The sequence below is a fragment of the Chinchilla lanigera genome, unplaced genomic scaffold, assembly GCF_000276665.1.
Source record: "Chinchilla lanigera isolate Chin_1 unplaced genomic scaffold, ChiLan1.0 scaffold00054, whole genome shotgun sequence".
Classification (NCBI taxonomy): Eukaryota; Metazoa; Chordata; class Mammalia; order Rodentia; family Chinchillidae; genus Chinchilla; species Chinchilla lanigera.
The window spans coordinates 5,592,537-5,611,924 of NW_004955455.1; the positions used below are offsets into that span (position 1 = coordinate 5,592,537).

The following is a 19,388-nucleotide window of genomic DNA, read 5'->3' on the forward strand; positions in this document are numbered from 1 at the left end:
TGCCGCTGAGCTAAATCCCCAGCCCCGAAGACTGGACTTTATCCTAACCCTCACACCTCCACCCCGCCCCCCCGTACTGGGAATCGAACTCACAACCTCGCGCTTGCCAGGCAGGCTCTGTGCTGCTGAGCTAAATCCCCAGCCCTAACCTTCTTATTTTTTATTTTGAGACAAGGTCTTACTCCATTGCCTACTCTGACCTCGAATTTGTAATCCTCCTGCCTCAGTCTCCTGAGCAGCTGGAATTACAGGTGTGTGTCAGTTTTTTATGGTGTTCACTAGGCAAAAAAAATTATCAAGCTGGACATGGTGGTACATGCCTGTAATCCCAGCACTCAGGAGGCTGAAGCAGAAGGATTGGTGTGAGTTTGAGGCCAGCCTAGACTACGTAATGAGTTCAAGATTAGCCTGAGCTCCAAAGTGAGACCTTGTCTCAAAACAACAACAACAACAACAACAAACCAGATAGTTCCATTTGTTAAACAGTTCAGTCCAACAGCTGAAGTAGGTACGTCACCTTAGGCACAGACATTCACTAATGGGGTGTGCACCTGTTGGGCACTACGTAACTTGAAAACTTGGAATTAGAGTAAATCAGATACTGCCATATGTGTTTCCTTTCTCACACTAATATTTGTGTGATTCGTATTTCTTCCATAGCAACTGCTAAAAAAAATCCAGCTTTCTAAGATTTGGATGTGATATAACTGAGAACAGTGTGGTAGGTTGCTGAAATTGTGAGCTGCTGGAGCTAGTGATTCCACTGGTATCGGACACAAATCAAGAATTGCTGTGTTTCTCTTGAAAATGTAGGATAGCCAGTGGGACGCCCTACCTGTCACCTCACTTTTTACCCCAGACCACCTAGTACATAGTTTGGAAGCCAAAGTATAGGCATTTGTTTTTCTTCTTGCTGAGCTACGCAGTGAGTTGTGAGATGCATTCATGCTTTTATTACAGGATCTGAAGTAGGAGGGAGCCTGTGTTCTGGTGGGTTTTTTTAGTGACCTTTTCATTGCTGACCAGGTGCCCATGTAGGAACTGTATTGGGTCATGTCTTTTTCTGGGACTGTATGTTTAAATGTGTGTAATAAGAATTAGGAAGTACAGGTGTATGGACCATGGCTTGATTCTAGCTGGTTTCAGAGTCTTGTTGACAGTCTTAGTTTCGGCAGCTCAAAGAATGACTTTTTTCCTGATGAGATTCTATTACCACCTGTCTCAGGGCTTCTGACAGTAGCAGCATAAAGAGCCTAACTTCTCTCTGATTTTTTTTTTCCCCTATAAAACCTACATTCATTTTACTCTCCTGGTTTTTATTTTTAGCCCTCTTTCCCTGTTTGGAGGGCGCTTTCTTTCCTGCCTATTCCTCTGCCTGTGTTCTTCCATTCTTTCTCCAGAAATCATGTAAATGTATTAGGTGTGCTTAACTCCATTAAAATACCTGCTATGAAATGTTTTTTAAAATGCTCTTTTAGGGCTGGGGATTTAGCTCAGCGGCACAGCGCCTGCCTGGTAAGCACAAGGTGTTGTGAGTTCGATTCCCGGTACTGGAAAAAAAAAAAAAAAAGCAAAACAAAACAAAAACAAAAAAATGCTCTTTTAGCCTGGCATGGTGGTGCATGTCTGTAATCCCAGCACTATGGGAGGCTGAGGGAGGAAGATCACAAGTTCGAACCCAGCCCGGGCAGTTTAGTGACTTAGTGAGAACATGTCTAAGTAAAAAGTAAAACAGGACTTTGGATGTAGTTCAGTGTGAAGGCCCTAGGTTTAATTCCCTTACACCACAAAAAAAACCCAAAAACCAAAAACGAACTTTTTGTTTTCTGTACTTTTTGTTCTCTCAAACTTTTTGTTATCTGTAGCTTAGTAGAAGAGATATACTGAATTAGAACTATTAAGAATTATAAGGAAGGATTTTTGTTAAGTAAGTTCTTTAACAGTAAAAGTGCCTAAAACTAATACCTAAAAGTATTAGTGGCTGAAACAGTGCTCAGCAGGGATATCGTAACGAAGAGCGAAGCATATGTTGTAGGGATATGTCTTGACCCAGGCAGCCATTGGCCCACAGAATAGGCATGTGGTGTTTTGTGAACTGTGGGGTGTACTTCATATTGCCAGGATTCCTAGAACTCCTAATTGTCTTACACGCAGTTGACTTGCACAGTTATGTTAACTAATCTGTAAAGGCACTTCAGTCTAAAGTAGTTTAATATCTAAATCTTTTTCTTTTTAATTTTTTTGTCTTTTTGAGACAGGGTCTCACTGTGCAGTTCAGGCTGGCCTTGAGCTCACTCTGTAGCCCAGGCTGGTCTCGAACTCGCAGCGATCCTCCTGCCTCAGCCTCCCAAGTGTGGGGATTACAGGCGTGCGCCACCATGCCCATCTTAATATCTAGTTCTTAAACTCCAACAGTTCTATGATTTAAATAAATATTTTTTCCTGTCACTTCTTGGTTGCTTTTTAAACTGTTTTTGATGAGCTCTTTAAGAACTGTAAGTAATAGTTTGTAATTTTGCTGAGATACGAATTTGAATCACATGTGCTTTTGACATTCTTGTCATTAGGTGAGTTCTGACTTACGTGAATTTCCACTTTACTGCATTTCCTGGACGATTAAGCAGTCATTTTTATTTGGGACACACATCAGAGTCACCAGTGGAGGTTTTGGCACCCTTGTATGGCCATTCCAGATCAGAATCTGTAGTGATGGGTCTTAGCTGTCTACATCTTTAATAGCTTTCCAGGCGATTCTGTTGTGCTTCTGGGTTTTTTGTTTTGTTTTGTTTTGTCTTTTTGAGACAGGGTCTCGCTACGCAGTTCAGGCTGACTTGGAGCTCACTTTGTAGCCCAGGCTGGTCTCAAACTCGCAACGATCCTCCTGCCTCAGCCTCCCGAGTGCTGGGACTACAGGCGTGTGCCGCCACGCCCGGCAGTTGTGCTTGTGTTACTGAGAACTGCTGCAGAAGTTTCTGAGTTGGGGTTGTGCCACACTCTTGGTGTCACGTGGAGTGTGAAGACCTGGTGGTGGTCTGCGGTGAGGGGCTGTGTGGAGGCTCAGCTCTAAGAAGTGGGGGCACTGAGGGGCAGTAACGTAGAAGGACGGGTTTTGGCCCAATGCCTGAGTTACAGGCTGCTCTGTTAGGGTTATGACTTTGGGCAAGTCTCGTAACTCTGAACTTCACTGTTACTTTTGATAGGGATTGTAGGCATTTTAACCTTGGAAAAACGTACAGAAAGCCTGTAGCTGACGTTTCTGGATGTTAGTGAAAGTAAAATAATTACACACTGACTGGTAAGGAAGTTTGATTTCTAATACATTTTGGATACTTGGGAAGTAAATCATGATGTTTGGCCTGTTCAGATTTATAACTGGCTCTTCCTTTTTTCTTCCTCCCCCCGCCCTGACCCTTGCAGCTCCTAGATCTCCCGGGTATCATTGAAGGTGCCAAGGATGGGAAAGGTAGAGGTCGTCAAGTCATTGCAGGTGAGGAACCCAGGGCCACATCCTGTGATGCCACGCTTCACCTGGGATTCTTTCCTTTTCTCTTTCTTCTTCTCCTTCCTCTCCCTTCCAGCAAAGTATTAGAATGTCAAAGTAGCAAAGTACTAGAATGTCAAAACATTTTTATTTGAATAAAATGTCAAAATTTCAAGGAACCTCTACCACTCGTAGTCCAGAGCCCCTTTTTTAATTGAAAAACTTAAGGACAGGAAAAGAGAATTAAATATTGCACTTTGTCCAGTATTTTGTTTTGTTTTGTTTTGTTTTTTCTCCGGTACCGGGACTCGAACTCACGAACTCGCGCTTGCCAGGCAGGTGCTGTGCCGCTGAGCTAAATCCCCAGCCCTGTCCAGTATTTCTTTTCTTTTTTAATGGTAGCAGAGTTTTATTAAAGTTAGGGAAAGAAACAGGCTCTGCAGAGTGAGTTTGGGCCAAGTAAAAGTAGGAAAAGAAACACACTTCACAGGGTGAGAGTGGCCGCCTGTGCAGGACGGAGCGCAGTGGCAGAAACGCGCTGTCAGCTGTCACCTGGCATGAACCCACTCGTCGGGCTGGCGTCAGGCCCAGGCCATCCTATTGAAAAACCTGCTCACGTTCTTATGGGAGGTGCATGTGCAGGGCTTTGGGAACCACTCTGCATGTGTCCTGGGGTTTTGTAATTAATGGGTCATGTCTGCTTCCCCCGCCAGCCTTGCCATGCCCTGTCTCCTGTCTCATTTCCCGCCGAGAGATACATATCCCCAGAATTCTGTATGGGGTGCTGCGGGAGGGGAGGTCTCTGTCTTCTATAGCTTCTTCCAGCTGGAAGAGCCGTAGACCCTACCTAGTGGGGATTATGTGCTCTCCAACTGCCTTGGGGAGTTGTGGCTCATGTCTGGGTTGAAGAAAAGAAACCCGTCAGAAGACAGTGAGAAAAGAGTTAGTGACTGTTGAGCTGCCTGTTCGGTGGGAGAAAGAGAATAAGTGTACTGTTACGTTGGGGGTGTAGAACCCACGTATGAGGAGCAGGGCAGATTTCCATGCTTCTGCTGGAGGACAGCATGGCATAGAGGGAGTTAAATAAGTTACTGAGATTACTAGAGATCCCCTTGATCCCAGCTATGGCCATATTCCAGAGATGGAAGTCAAAACTGAGGGAAGTAGTTGAATCGGCTCATAACACCCAGTGTTCCCTCGTGTTCCTCACAGGAAATGATCATGTCCGTGGACAGGGGCGTTGCAGGTTCCCGTGGGCCTCTCCAGAGCAGCAAATGGGCACTCCGGCTGGTGTAGCCACTCTAAGAGAAACGTCCAGCGCCATGAGCCAGGCACCTTGGGCGCCTCCCTCTCTGAGCAGGGCCTGGGCAGTGCGGGCAGTGGCTTGGTGGTTTTGTGCACAGTGTCCAGACGTTTTGCCCTTGAAACAGAAATTCTTTCCTTCGTTGTCTTTGGGTTTTCCCTTAGACAGACTGAGTGAGTTTAAAGCATTTGAACTGCAGGGCAAAACCCTGCTCAAAAAGACAAAAAAAAAACCCCAAAACAAAAGAAAGGAACCATGAAACCTGGGTGTGCTGGGCATGGGGGTACATACCTGTAATCCTGGCACCGAGGAGAGGAAGCAGTAGGGTTGCAGGTTCAAGGCCAGCTAAAACTACATAGTAAGACCTTGACTCAAAGAAAAGGTAGTCTTTGTGCCTGGATCTTCTATTCTATTTTTTAAACACTCAACCATGTTTTGTAGGTATCAATGATACTTCTCTTTTTATAAGTGAATAGTACTCCATTTTACAGACACACCATCATTTGTTTATCTCCCTATTACTCACCTACTGAAAGACACCTGGATTGGTTTTAGTTTTGGGTTATTAGGTACAAGTTTGCTGTGAACATTCATGGACCTCTTTCTGTGGGCCTGTTTTCATTTCTCCTGGTTAAATAGCAGTGGAATTGTTGGGTCACATCATAGTATAGGTTATTAGAAGCTACTAAACAGTTCTGCAAGCATTTGTACAATTTTACATTCCCATAAGTAGTATACAAGAGTTTCAGCAGCTATACATCCTCACCAGCACTTGGTATGTTGTTCTTTTCTAACGTTATCCATCGTAACCAGAATTCAGTGATATCTCACTATGGTTGCATTTATCTGATGATTAATGGTGTTGAGTCACCTTTTCATGTCATCGTGTAGATACTGCCTCAGCCTCCTGAGTGCCGGGATTACAGGTGTGTGCCAGCACGCCCGTAATTTATGTGGTTCCATTTATGTGAAATTCTAAAAAGTGCAAACTGCTTGTGGTAATAGAAGGCAGGTCAGCGGTTGGTCGGGAGTAGAGGAAAAGATTGAAGAAGGAACAAAGGCCCTTTTTGGAGAAGTGAATGTTCTGTGGTAACACAGCCGTGACATGGTTTCAAACCGTGTGCTTAATATTAGTACAATTTACTTTTTGTAAATTGTACCTCAAAGTTTATTATAAGTATGCTAACTAGATACTCTTATTCAGCTCTTCCTGTTTTAAATTTTCATAAGCTCTTTTGGAGTTCAGGTTATTGCCTGGTTTGTGTCTTTTTTTTTTTTTTTTTTTTGAGGGTACTGTGAATTGAACTCAGGACCTTGCATTTGCCAGACAGGCCTTGTGCTGCTGAGCTATCTCCCCAGCCCCAAGAGCTTTTTTTTGAGACAGGGTAGCACTGTGTAGCTCAGGCTGGCCTTGAACTCGTGGCAGTCCTCCTGCCTCAGCCTCCCAAGTGCTGAGACTATAGGTGTGTGCTGCCATGCGCAGCTTGTGTCTTCGTTTTGACTTTTTTTTTTTTTTTTTTTGACAGTATATGTAGGGGGCTGGGGATTTAGCTCAGCAGCAAAAGCGCCTGCCTGGCAAGGGCAAGGTCGTGAGTTCGGTTCCCGGTACTGGAGAAAAACCAAAAAAAAAAAAAAAAAAGACAGTATATGTAGAAGATGTGTCAACTTTTGGGTGACTATATAAAGGCTTTGAGACATACACTGTAAACTGATCTCTGGTATAAATCTTTGTCACTTTAGGAGCTTGTACGTATTTGTAAAATAAATCCATCTTTTTTAAGTATAGAGGGAAAACGCCTCTACTTGAGTTAGTTAAGCCTTATTGATCTTTGGCTATAATTTTTTTCCCCCCCAGTGGCCCGTACATGTAATTTGATCCTGATTGTTCTGGATGTCTTGAAACCCTTGGGACACAAGAAGATAATTGAAAATGAGCTGGAAGGCTTTGGCATTCGCTTGAATAGCAAACCTCCTAACATTGGCTTTAAGAAGAAAGACAAGGGAGGCATTAATCTCACAGCCACCGTAAGTGGGGAAGATGGCATGAGACGGCTCCGGAAGAAACTAGAGTGGAGAGTAGACTGAGGTGCATGGACCTTGAATTTGGAAATTTCCTGGCTTTCCCCTGCCGTAGTTGAGATAATGTATTAATGTGGTAATGACTGACAGAGACTTTAAGGTTAGACTTACCTTGGCAACTTCATTTCCGCCTTCGGGTTTTCTCTTTGGGTGGTATAGAAGTACAGACCAATCTTACGCTTGTGTGAAATGGTTGGCTGCCGATATCCTGAGTTTTCATTCATTTAACACAAACTTACAGAGGCCAAGCATTACTTTAGGGCATGAGCAGTGGTGGTGGTGATGGGAGAGCAGAAGTGGGAACAAGGTAGACAGACACTCCTACTCTTGGGTATAGTAGCAAACAGAATTACTGAGTGAAGTACAGTGCGTAAGACAATAATAAATCCAAGAAGAAAGTAAACTAGAGGAGGAGGATAGTGGTGTGGCAGTTGAGTTTTCAAATGTATTGGTCAGAGAAGTCTTTGCTTAGATGATACAAAGTTGCATTCTAAGTTCAGGTCCCTGAAGTAGAGCATATCCTTGTATGGTTGAGGAACAAGACAGTGAGTGAGTAGAAGAGATTTGATTTGATTAGGTGTTAGTGGAATTATAATGGCTTTTGTCTTGAGAAATAGATTGAATTGGGTGAGGCAGAGGCAGGAGGGTCACTGCAAGTTGAGGCCAGTCTGGGCTACACAGTTGAAGGCCATCCTAAACTACATAGCAAGACCCTGTCTCAAAAACAGAGCAAGCGAGGTGTGGTGGCTCACGCCTATAACCCTAGCATTCAGGAGGCTGAGGCAGGAGAATCACTGCAACTTCGAGACCAGCCTGGGCTACAAAGTGAGTTCAAGGCTAGCCTGAACTGCGTAGTGAAACTCTGTCTCAAAACACCAAAGCGAAAACAAAACAACAAAACAGAGTTCATGTATACTCTTGTCACAATAATTCAGTCAAGAAGTGATGGCTTCTTAGACCAGGGTTGTAACAATGGGGGAAAAGAGAGCTGATGGGTTGTGGGAATGGTCTATTAGGCATTATATTTCGGTTGGATTATGGGTTATGAGAGAAAGAGATTCAGAGGTGAGTGAGAGTTTTGTCATGCACTAGAAAAATGAAGTCTTATTACTAAAATTGTAGGACTTTGAGTAGAATTAGTTTGGAGGGGAGAGGAAGCTCAGGTGGCAGTCAGGAGGCATATGAAGAGCATATATATCTGGAGATATGTTTGGGGGTTATCAACTTACAAGCTAGAAGCCTGGCTGAGGTTACTAAGAAGGTAAAGATAGAGAGAAAAGGTAAGATGTTTGAGGAAATAAGATTTTCAGAAAAAGGAAAGAAGAAGCCACCACACCTTGCTTGTTCTGTTTTTGAGACAGGGTCTTGCTATGTAGTTCAGGATGGCCTTGAACTGACTGTGTAGCCCAGACTGGCCTCAACTTGCAGTGACCCTCCTGCCTCTGCCTCACCCAATTCAATCTGTTTCTCAAGGAAAACCAGAACAGTTTAGAATCTTGGAAACCAAGTAAATTGTTTAGATTTAAGCTGTTTGGCCCAAGAGAGCTTTCTGTTACTCTATCATAGTGTTTAAATTTGAGAATTCAGGTTGTTGTTGCTGTTGTCCTTACCGTGGTAAGAAACGCATTACATAGCGCTAGGGTGTAGCTGGGTGAAGGAGCCTCTAGCTACCGTGCAGCGGGGGCCACCAGAGTGAAAGCGTCTTTACCACCTTCAAGCATACAGGACCGGGGGGCTCTGGCTGCAGGTACAGGACAGAATAGGCAGGTCCCCATGAAGGACATTGCCTGGGGCAAGGTGGAGGCTGAGGGACCTGTCTGAGCAGATACGTGGTGGGGTCTGCAGAGCCGCTCCCCTGAATCTAACCCAAACCAAAGAAAACGGAACAAACAAGCGCACAAGCAAACATACAAGCGCGCTGCGTAGGGCGTGGCGGCACACAGGCCTATCATCCCAGCCCTTGGGAAGCTAAGAAAGGCAGGAGGATCGCCACTAGTTTGAGGCCAGCTTGGGATACATAGTGAGTAGGAGGCCGGCCTGGACTACATGGCCGGGGCCTCTCTCAAAAGTAGATTTGAGTATTCAGGACTCCTGTGTTAGTCAGCCAGGGCTGCTATAATGAAGTGCCACACACTGGGTGGCTTAAGCAGTAGAAATTAATTTTCATAATTCCAGAGACCTAAAATCAAGGCGCTGGTGATGTGGGTTTTAGATTAGGACCCCGCTCCAATGACCTCACTCTAATTCTCTTCAAAGCCCCTTTCTCCAAGTATAGCAACATTGTAAGATACTGAAGGTAGAACTTCAGTGTTTGACTTATAAGGGACTAAGGTTGGCGGGTCGGGGAGGGGTGGAAACACATTTCAGCCCGTTAATACCTTCCTTTGCATTGAGAAAGATTTGTAGTGTTTAATTACTTCCTACTAAAATTAGCTGCTCTCATCCAGGGTATTATTTGTATAATGACTTTGCACTTTCGCTAGAAGTATCCAGGTGTGTGCATGGGTAAGTATCTCCTCCGCCCGCTGACCCGTCATTCATTCCTGTGCCCGTTCAGTGCCCCCAGAGTGAGCTGGATGCTGAAACGGTGAAGAGCATTCTGGCTGAATACAAAATCCATAATGCGGACGTAACTTTGCGGAGTGATGCCACAGCCGATGACCTCATCGATGTGGTGGAAGGAAACAGGTACTGACTAAGCACTCTGCCTGAGCCTGAATTTTAAACATTTTGATGGAAGCCTGGTGTGGTGGTACACTCCTGTAATCGCAGCACTCCGGAGGCTGAGGCAGGAGCATTGCCATGAGTTTGAGGCCAGCCTGGGCTACGTACTAAGACCCTGGCTCAAAAACAGAAAAATCAAAAACACTACTACCCCACAAAAAAACCCAGTGTGATGGAAACTATTGGATCGTGAATTTGGCAGATGTGGATTCTAACTCCAGTTGTGCTACTATCTTAAATAATGGTCTTAATTTCTAACGTCTGTCCTTGCTCTGCAGGTTTTTTTTTTTTTTTTTTTTTTTTTTGGTCTTTTTGAGACAGGGTCTTACTATGCAGTTCAGACAGGCCTTGAGCTCCCTTTGTAGCCCAGGCTGGCCTCAAGCTCACACTGATCCTCCTGCCTCAGCCTCCCGAGTGCTGGGATTACAGGTGTGCACCACCACATCCAGCTTTGCAGTTTGATTTTGATGATTAATTTTTCCATTTTAGTTACTTGCTATGAAGGAGGTTGTCGTCTAAGCTTTTCAAGTGATGTCCAAAAAAAGTAGCTAAGTCTGCTCTCTGAGAATTAATCTATGGGAAAAATCTTGTAGGCTGTTCTACAGGAGTGAAAGAAGGCCAGGCTGTGCCTGTTCCTTCCAGCCTAAGTGTGCTGCTGAAACCCTATTCCATGGGACATTACTAACACTTTGGTAATTTAAGCCACTGTTAAAAGTTATTCTTACTCTTTGAATGTAGTGATTTTAGTTGCTTTTCTGTTGACTTGTTTGATGACTTTATTTGGTTGTTGTTTGAAAACTGAAACCAAGTGCTTTGAGTTCATCATTTTACAAGTGAGGCAGCTGAAGCCTGAGAAGTTAGGGCTTGGTGGGGTGTGGTAGTGCAGGCCTATAATCCTAGCACTCAGGAGGCTGAGGCAGGAGGATTGCTGCAACTTTGAGGCCAGCCTGGATTACAAAGTGAGTTCAAGGCCAGCCTTAACTGTGTAGCAAAACCCTGCCTCAAAAAAGACAAAGACAAATAAATAAATAAATAAATAGTTATACTGGCCTAATTATTAATAATCTTAGTTGTCATGTTGTTGGACACTGGAATTATAACATTACCAGATACTGTACTTAAAAAATTGTTAGTCTTTAAAGATTAGGAAATATATTAAAGGATCTGTATTAACAAATTATGAAATATGTTAGAAATTGTACTTACCTTTTTTTCAGTACTGGGTATTTATCCTAGGGCTTCCTGCTTGCTAAGCAAGCACTCTGCCATTTAGTTACATCCCTAATCTTCCATAGAGTACTTCGATTTAGCTTTGTGGGAAACCATTCTCCCAGGAGCCAGATTCATACATGGGACTAGGGCCTCATTGTTTTTACTTTTCAACCTGTAGTTCAGTCTTTGCATGGACTTTCTGCTTACTCTAGTAGGAAGCTTTTTTTGGTCGGTTTGTTTTGCAACTGTCTGTCGTCTCTGTTGAGAGTCTCTCATTTGGGATGCAGGTGTGTACGGGGCTCCTGGTAGTTGTGTTGATGATTTTGTTAACTCGAAAGTATTTCCTTATTTTTCCTCTGCTTCTGTAGAGTGTATATCCCTTGTATCTATGTATTAAACAAGATTGACCAGATCTCCATTGAGGAATTGGACATCATCTATAAAGTGCCGCACTGTGTACCCATCTCTGCCCATCACCGCTGGAATTTTGATGACTTACTGGAGAAGATCTGGGACTATCTGAAACTAGTGAGAATGTAAGTAAGTCCTTGTGTGGATCGGGTAATGTTGCTGTAGGAATTAATTAAACCAGGCTGTCCTAAGTGAGACTTTAGGGCTCACTCACGAAATCTGAGTCTCTTTGGAGATAAAGTAAATTGGTTCCTTTTATATATAAGGTCATAAGAGGTCATTTTCGTCCTCAGACTGGAGGTTATTCTGGTCTGATCTCAGGGGTGACGGAGGGGTGGTGTAGGTCCAACCTACACACAGTCTTATGCCTGCCCTCTCTTTCTAGCTACACCAAACCCAAAGGGCAGTTACCAGATTACACATCTCCTGTGGTGCTGCCTTACTCCAGGACCACAGTGGAGGATTTCTGCATGAAGATTCACAAAAATCTTATCAAAGAATTTAAATAGTAAGTGTCATGGGCCTGTGGTGCCTCCTTTTTCTTCTGAGCTACTAATTTTACTAACAGTAATGATCAGAATAGCTTTAAATAAACCTCGTAGCAAGTTCTAAAGCACTTGCCTGGTTTGAACTCCAGGTTTTCTTGAAATTATATCTAGTTGGAGCAAGATGAGCTTCAGAAGCCTCTTCAGGTTAGCAGGGCTTAGTTGTATAAAGGTCCTGACTTGCCTTCATTAATTCATCTTCCCCTTGACAGAGTCAGGTATGTCTTCCTTCCAGGATCGTAACATCCTCCACTGGGCACTTAGTCCCTCTTTAAACAAGCATGGGCTGGGCATGATTGCACCCACCTGTAATCCCAGCGCTTGGGAGGCTGAGGTAGGAGGACTGCGGTGAAGTTCAAGGGCAGCCTGAACTACATAGTAAGACCCTATGTCAAAACACAGGGCCAGGGATATAGCTCAGGCGCAGAGCCTCCTGGCAAGAGTGAGGTCAAGTTTCGAGTTTGGTTTCTGGTACCAAAACCAACCAAGCAAACAAAAAACCAAACTTCTAAGCATGGGCACAACTCTCCTACTCTTTCTCATACTTTTACTGCTGACTGAGGCTGCAAAAGATTTTGTTTCATTTTGAACTAATTTTAGAGTTGCAAAAGTAGTAAAAAGAGTTCCCTTTTATCCTTCACGTTTTATAATGCTAACAGCTCACTCTACCTTGGTACAATTCTGAGAACAAGAGATTAGCATTGGTAAAAAAATTTGGTGGGGGCATACTGGGAATCGAACTCAGGACCTTGTGCTTGCCAGGCAGGTACTTGTGCCGCTGCTATGTCCCAGGCCCTACCATTGGTAAAGTATTAAATGAACTACACACCTTACTTGAATTTCACTTTTTTTTTCCCTACCAGTGTCCTTTTTGTGCTCCAGGAACCTGCATGACCTCTAGTTTTATTTGTCCCTAGTATTCTAGTGTTCTAGTTTCCCAGTAATGTTTTCTTGGACTTTCATTGTACTATATTTGATGACTTTGACACTTTCAAAGTGTTTACTAGTTGTTTTGTCAAGTGTTTCTTACTTTGGATTTGTCTGATATTCTCTTGTTTTTTTTTCCCCTTTATTTTGGTGTGGGACTTGTGACTGAATGTAGAGCCTCATGTAAGCTAGGCAAGCACTCTACCACTAAGCTATACACCCAGCACAAATTTTTTTCTGAAATTTTCGTCTGCTGATTGTAGCAGCTATCTGAGAGCTTGTCTGCAACATTTATTACTCTTATATTTGCCTAATGCCGATTCTTTATTTTCCTTTTATATTTATTTATTGGAACTCTACTGTAAGCTACAGATGTCATTTATCCTCCACTTAATCCATAATGTATATCAGTATGAGTTCTTGGATATTTAATTTATTCTGTAAGCTGTAATTCAATACTGTCATTATTTTGTTGCTCAAATTTTTCAAGTCTTGACCTTTAGGAACTCTTTCCTGTTTGTTTTTTTTTTTTTTTTTGGTTTTTCTCCGGTACCGGGAACCGAACTCACGACCTTGCGCTTGCCAGGCAGGCGCTTCTGCCGCTGAGCTAAATCCCCAGCCCCGAACTCTTTCCTGTTGTATCCTGTGTTCATTTCATAAGCTGCCATCTTTTTTCCTAAGTGTTTGCTTACTTCTTGGAACTGCTAGGTATTCATGATTGATTCTGATTATTGCCTGCACTAATGACTTCTCCAAGGAGCCCTGGTTTTTAAGATCTGGGTGCTAGGTGTACTCATTGCTATAGGTTATTATTGCTTGTAGGGCCTCTCAGCAGCAGGGCTAGGAAATATATCCAAGGGAACTAAAACACACTTGTGTACGCATCTATATTTTTGTATCTGTTACCCCTCCTCCCTCCTTTCTCTCTCCTTCCCTCTCTCCCTCTTTGTCTCTCTTCCCTCAAAAACTGAGTTTATGCCCTTATCTCTTATTCTAGTTCAGAACCATAGTGCTTTAGTCTTTCTGCATTTCTTATTTTTTACCCACAAATGAGAGATCCAGCTGTCATTATCTATAAACTCTTATTTTTAAATTTTTTGGGGGTCTTTTTTTGAGGCAGGGTCTCATTATGCAGTTCAGGCTGGTCTTGAGCTCATTTTGTAGCCCAGGCTGGTCTCAAACTCGCAACAATCCTCCTGCCTCAGCCTTCCGAGTGCTGGGATTACAGGTGTGCGCCATCACGCCAGTCCCAAGGTCCTGAATTGATTCAGACATTTACTTTTCATGGTCTTTTGGTGAAAAGTCACAAGTCACACAGGACCAGCTTTGGTGAATAAGGTAGATGAGGTCACACTGTAATTTTTTTGTTTGTTTTTTAAGACAGGGTCTTGCTATGCAGTTCAGGCCGGCCTTGGATCTACAACGTAGGCCAGGCTGGCCTCGCTCCTCCTGGCGTAGCCCCCCAAGTGCTGCAGTGCAGGTGGTGCCAGCATGCCCGGCGTACACCATAATGTTCTCACGAGGCTTCCTTTCCGGTTGGGTGGCACTTGGCAGCAGCCTTAACTGTATTTTTGATCACACCTTGGAAAAAGCACAAAAGAACTTGTAGACTGCTTCAGAAAGTGGCAGAAACAGTGGGATGTGTTTGAAGTAAGGGGCGGGACTGTTTTTATTTGGATTATAGCAGTGTACTTATGCTGTATTTTAAAAATTTAAACACTATATTGTTTGATCAGCCCATATATGTACATATATGTTATACCCTTGATTATTATCAGTACTTTTATATATTCCAGGAAGTTAGGAAGACATAAGACAGTGTTCTTGTTCGGTGGAGAGGGCAGAACTTCCCTAGCCTGCTTGAAGAGATACACTCATTTCCTGTCAGTGCCCCCTGTCCCGGTAGACCTAGTAAATGCACGTGTTCTCCAGCAGCTTATCGCTGACATTATTGCATGGCTGAGAATGAATCTACGGTCTGAGTTTTTCAGGGTCTTTCTCTGTGCTTTTTGTTTTTCTTTGGTTTGTTTTTGTTTTTGGTCTTTTTGAGACACAGTTTCACTATGCAGTTCAGGCTAGACTTGAACTCACTTTGTAGTTCAGGCTGGCCTAAACGCACAACGCTCCTCCTGCCTCAGCCTCCCAAGGGCTGGGATTATAGGTGTGCGCCGCCATGCCCAGCATCAGGGTCTTTGTCTGTAACAGTCCATACTTTGGAGTTTTGAAATCCTTTTTGAAACCATGGTTTCTTCATATTACTCACTTGTGGTCATTCTGCCTTTGACATTCTTTTTTTAAAAAATTTTTAAATTTTTTGCCTTTGACATTGTTAAATTGGCCTTGGAACACGAAGACGCACACAACTTCCAAAAGGCTTTGCCTCCTTCTATACGAACACTTAGTGCGTCACACTGCTGGGGAGAATAAAGCCTTTAGCTTCAAGTGTGATCCTTGACCTGGGGAAGGGCCTGGCTATTTCGAGAACTGCGGTGCAAACTGAGAATGTTAGCACCCAAGAAAGTAGGGCAGAAGCTAGGTTGTTCTGCACACTGACTGTCCTTTTTCCCTTCTACGCAGCGCTCTGGTCTGGGGTCTCTCTGTGAAACACAATCCTCAGAAAGTGGGTAAAGATCATACGCTGGAGGATGAGGATGTCATTCAGATTGTGAAGAAGTGAGACCTTGCCCTCCCCCGTCTGCCGGGCCAACCACAGCAGCTTTCCCCGCGACAAGCACCCTACTCGGTCCCTTCCGTTCTTGGCAGCCACTGGATCAGGGTACAGGGGTGGGAAATGGAGGCACCCAAGCTGGAACTTGTCTTACTGTGGTCTCACCTTCTATGTTGAACTGCATAAAAGACCAAGTAGACCTGTTCTTCATGTGCGTTCATGTGTCTTGTCGGATTTCTTTTGAGATGGGCTGAACATTGAGTGAAGAAGTTGCAGAAAGCGTACTGTGTCGCTTGGTTTTGAATGTGAAACGGATAAACATGTGATGTGTAACGTCTTACTTGATGCTGTGTGATGGGAGACTTCCAACTGCAGGTGGCCTTCGTCCTTTCAGATGATCTGAAGGACCGGATGTACGTTGTATTCCCTGCAAGGCTTCCATTTCGGGAGGTGGTATAGTGCAGCGATTGAGTAAACAACACTGCATAGGCGGACTGGGGTTTGAAGGGGCGTTGACCTCTGGTTCGCTGTGGGACTCTGAACAAATTATTCAATCCTTATAAGCGTCTGTTTCTTCATGTAGCTAGGGATATTAGTAGTGATTGTTACTACTGAGGGAGTCGATCATTTGCAGACTTCTGAGCGTAGTAACTGGCATATACATCCTCGGGGCGTGTCGGCGCCTGTTGTCTCGGGGTCCGTTCCTGTATTGCTGCCCAGTTGCGTACATCGTTAGTACTAGGCTGTGTTGAGCCGAAGCTTGCTGCCAGCTGGACCGCTTCCCGTGGCCAAGGCTTTCTGCTTGGACCTGCGTGGCCGTCCTGGCCTCAAACCCCGCAGCCTGGGTGAAGGTAGGAAGAAGAGTGCCAGTGAGTCGTCCGTGTGCTCGGAGCAGTAGGGTGGGCAGGACGCCGTAAGAGGGCACGAAGGGCGTAATCAGGTTTTAGAGGCTGGAAGAGGGGATTTAAAGGAATAGCCGATGATGTGAAGAGTTGGCAGTGATCTTGGTGTGGTAGGTTAGTGAGAATATGGGTAGGGGGTAGGGGTGGGCACATGGGTATGGAGGAAGAATCTAAACTTGGTAACGGACTGACGTGCTTTCTGAAGTCAAAAGATTAGTACGCTCTGCAAGGGTGATAGAGAGTCCCTGAGAAAGTCAGAGAAGTGAAGATGTATAGGAAGACAAACTTGCATTGTCTTCAGATGAGACGAACCAGAGCTTTTAGCAGGTGTGAGGGTGGGCAGGTGCGGCCACCCACGCACTCAGCTTCCGCCCAGGGCTCGCTCTGATGTCCTAGAGATGCTTTCTGGAGCTTTGCACTGTAGACCAGGACATAAAGCCCTGGCCTCAGGCCAGTCATGTTTCCAAATACAGACCTTGGTGTCGTGGCAGAGTCACGACGGAGGCCGTGACCTGGAGCCTTCCCCACTTTGCAGGGAAACATGGAAATAACGGCGTTCTGAGCCGTGCGATTTCCAGCAGGGCGTGTTCTCCCGCCGGAGCACGTTGGGATTTGGGGGGCCCTCATGCCAGCATTCACAGCATTTGGCACTCCCAGGGTGCTGGGGAGAGAAGTTGCCAAAATCCATTTTGTCTGAGGTTTCGGGACGTGCTTTAAAACAGGCCTGAATCCATCATTCAGCACCCTTCCTTCTCTTGGATCTCTGGCCCCATCATCCTTGAGGAGAGACTGCCCTACCTTTTTCTCCTTTGGGGTCGGACTTGGCATTTGTGGAGGAGGGATAGTTTTGTGCTGGGAACACTGACCTGGGTCGGTACTGAGAAGGTACATTCCCACAGCTAAACGTTTTCTCAAGACCTATGGGATTATAGTGGTCTGGCTGTCATGGCATGGCTTGAATTTTTGTTCTTTCTTGACCTTCCCTAGCACAATTAAGCAGACACACTGTTCTGTACCATTAATTAAAATGTCAACCACATTTAACAAGAAAGCACTGAGTTAACTAGCTGACATGGAAGGAAACTTGCTTCCATCAGTTGTCTACGGCGCATATGGGCTCAGGGCAGGTCACAGGTTTTTGAGCATCTAGGTTCTGTCGTCTGCACTGCCTTCTGCAGTTTGCTGACTTTGCTGCGCAGCTGGCTCCCCTCACAAGTCCGTGTGGCCACATCCTCAGGCTGAGCGTCCGCACCCAAGGGACAGTAAAGAAGGCTGGACAGTGCCTTCCTGAGAATCCCTTTCCTAGTCTATCCAACCAGTTTGTCTTCGTGTCTCAAGATCTAAATTGGGTCCCATGGCTCTTGGTCAGTGGTTGGTAAAGAGAATAGAATGTTTTTGTGCTTTTGAGACTGGCTTTACAGGCACAGGCCACCACACCCGGTGAGAAGAGAAGTATTAAAGCAGACTTTACCCGGTACATTATCTTCATTCCTGATTGTACTTGTGCTCGTGTGTCATTCACAAAGGAAGGGCCAGTGGACCCAGCTTTTCTCTTAACAGAGCCTGGCCTGCCACTTAGCTGCTCTCCTAGGAGCCTGGTGAAGCTCTTCTCAGGCCGCACTCCGCTTTCCACCTGCTAACTGCCAGGGTCCCGGGCACTGCGAGTCAGTGCTTCCTTTGGGAGGCACCATTCTTGCCTCCTATGTAACCTGGCCCGTTTCAAGGCACGTTTCCCACGCGGCTCTTTGTGGTGTTGATGTGTTGTACTTTGAAGACACCATCTGCATCCTGAGCTTCTCAACCTTTATTTGTACCTACACTCACTTTACCGCTTCTACACTTGTATTGTGCCTGCTGGAATTCCAGAGTTGTTCCAAAGAACTCTGTTGGCTGAGGCATCCCTTCTGTCTCTGTGTCCATGCATTAGACTCTTAGCTCCTGGAAGACTGTGCTATCTTCCTCTTTTGCTTCCCCTTCCTGCTGTATCAAAATAGCCTCATTAAAACCTATACGGCTAGCTTCTGAATTATCCTTAGGAATGCTCGCACCTGCTTCTGGCCCTGCCTTGCTCACCCTACACCTAGTACTGGTGGATGAGCCAAAGGGGAAATCGGTGGAATAGGACACAGGAAAAGGGAAGCTAGAGTCAGGCTTAAGGGTTCTGCCAGTAGGTTTGCTTTCTGTCCTTCACTTCTGGAAAACAAAAGCCTGTCCCCAGGTCTCTGAGGCTGAGGGATCAGACCAAAAAGGAATGCTATTAGAGGAGGTAACTAATGAGTTTGAAGAGAAAGGACCAGCAAGGGATTGACTTTCTGCTCAATCCGCAAAGCCAGGTTTTATTAAGAGGTGACCTTTCTTGTGTTCTTGTAGGTATAAGGCAGAGTGGGCAAGCCTAGGTTTACAGTTAGTATTTTTAACATTCAACACGTGGGAGCCACAGTGCCTTATCCTTGCACTCAAAATCCAACCACATGTCCTTCATTTTTATTTATTTGGAAACAAGGTCTCACTGTGTAGTTGGGTTGACCTTGAACTCACTGTGTAGCCCAGGTTGGCCTAGATCCACCTGCCTCAGCCTCCCAAGTGCTGGGATTACAGACATACACCACATGTGCCTTGCCCTTCATCTCTGAATTAGAAGATGGCCTCATTATTCCATCCTCTAGCATGGAGTCAAAAGTAGTTTTCACAGCCCTAAATAGGTATGTATTTAGGACTCAGATAAGTTACCTTAAGCTTGGGAAGTATCAGGTCAAATCAGTAGGACTGAAAAACCTTTAGTGAAGGAAAGGGGATTGAAGACCCTAGAGTATTCTGTAGAATCCTTTTCTTTCAATGCTATGTAGGTAAGTTGTAAGTTACTAAAACACTTGAGAGTTAAAAAGATGAAGTACACTATACCAGGACTTAGCACAGGCAGAGTCTTAAAAGCTCTAAAGAGAAATTAGCCTTTAATGGATTGAGTCAGAGCTGAGCTGGATAAACAGGATGGCTCTGTAAGTGTGATCTGTTTGGGAGAAACTACCATATACATGATTTCTAAACAAGCAAACTTTTTATTAGGTGAGTTTTAAAAATTGTATACTGTATGCACTGATATCCTGGTACTAGCCACAAGGCTACTTACAGCTCAGCC

General features: G+C 44.6%; 1 protein-coding gene across 1 annotated transcript in view; it reads left to right on the plus strand.

Moving 5' to 3' along the window:
* Drg1 (developmentally regulated GTP binding protein 1) overlaps positions 1-15,555 on the plus strand; it is a 19,779-nt gene extending 4,224 nt beyond the window's left edge. The window contains exons 4-9 of the mRNA XM_005396311.2: positions 3,418-3,487; positions 6,640-6,809; positions 9,421-9,551; positions 11,168-11,335; positions 11,596-11,718; positions 15,260-15,555. Of these exons, the coding sequence (XP_005396368.1) occupies positions 3,418-3,487; positions 6,640-6,809; positions 9,421-9,551; positions 11,168-11,335; positions 11,596-11,718; positions 15,260-15,359 (762 nt within the window). The 3' untranslated portion in view covers positions 15,360-15,555. The remainder of the gene's footprint in view (positions 1-3,417; positions 3,488-6,639; positions 6,810-9,420; positions 9,552-11,167; positions 11,336-11,595; positions 11,719-15,259) is intronic.
* The last annotated feature ends 3,833 nt before the right edge of the window (positions 15,556-19,388 follow it).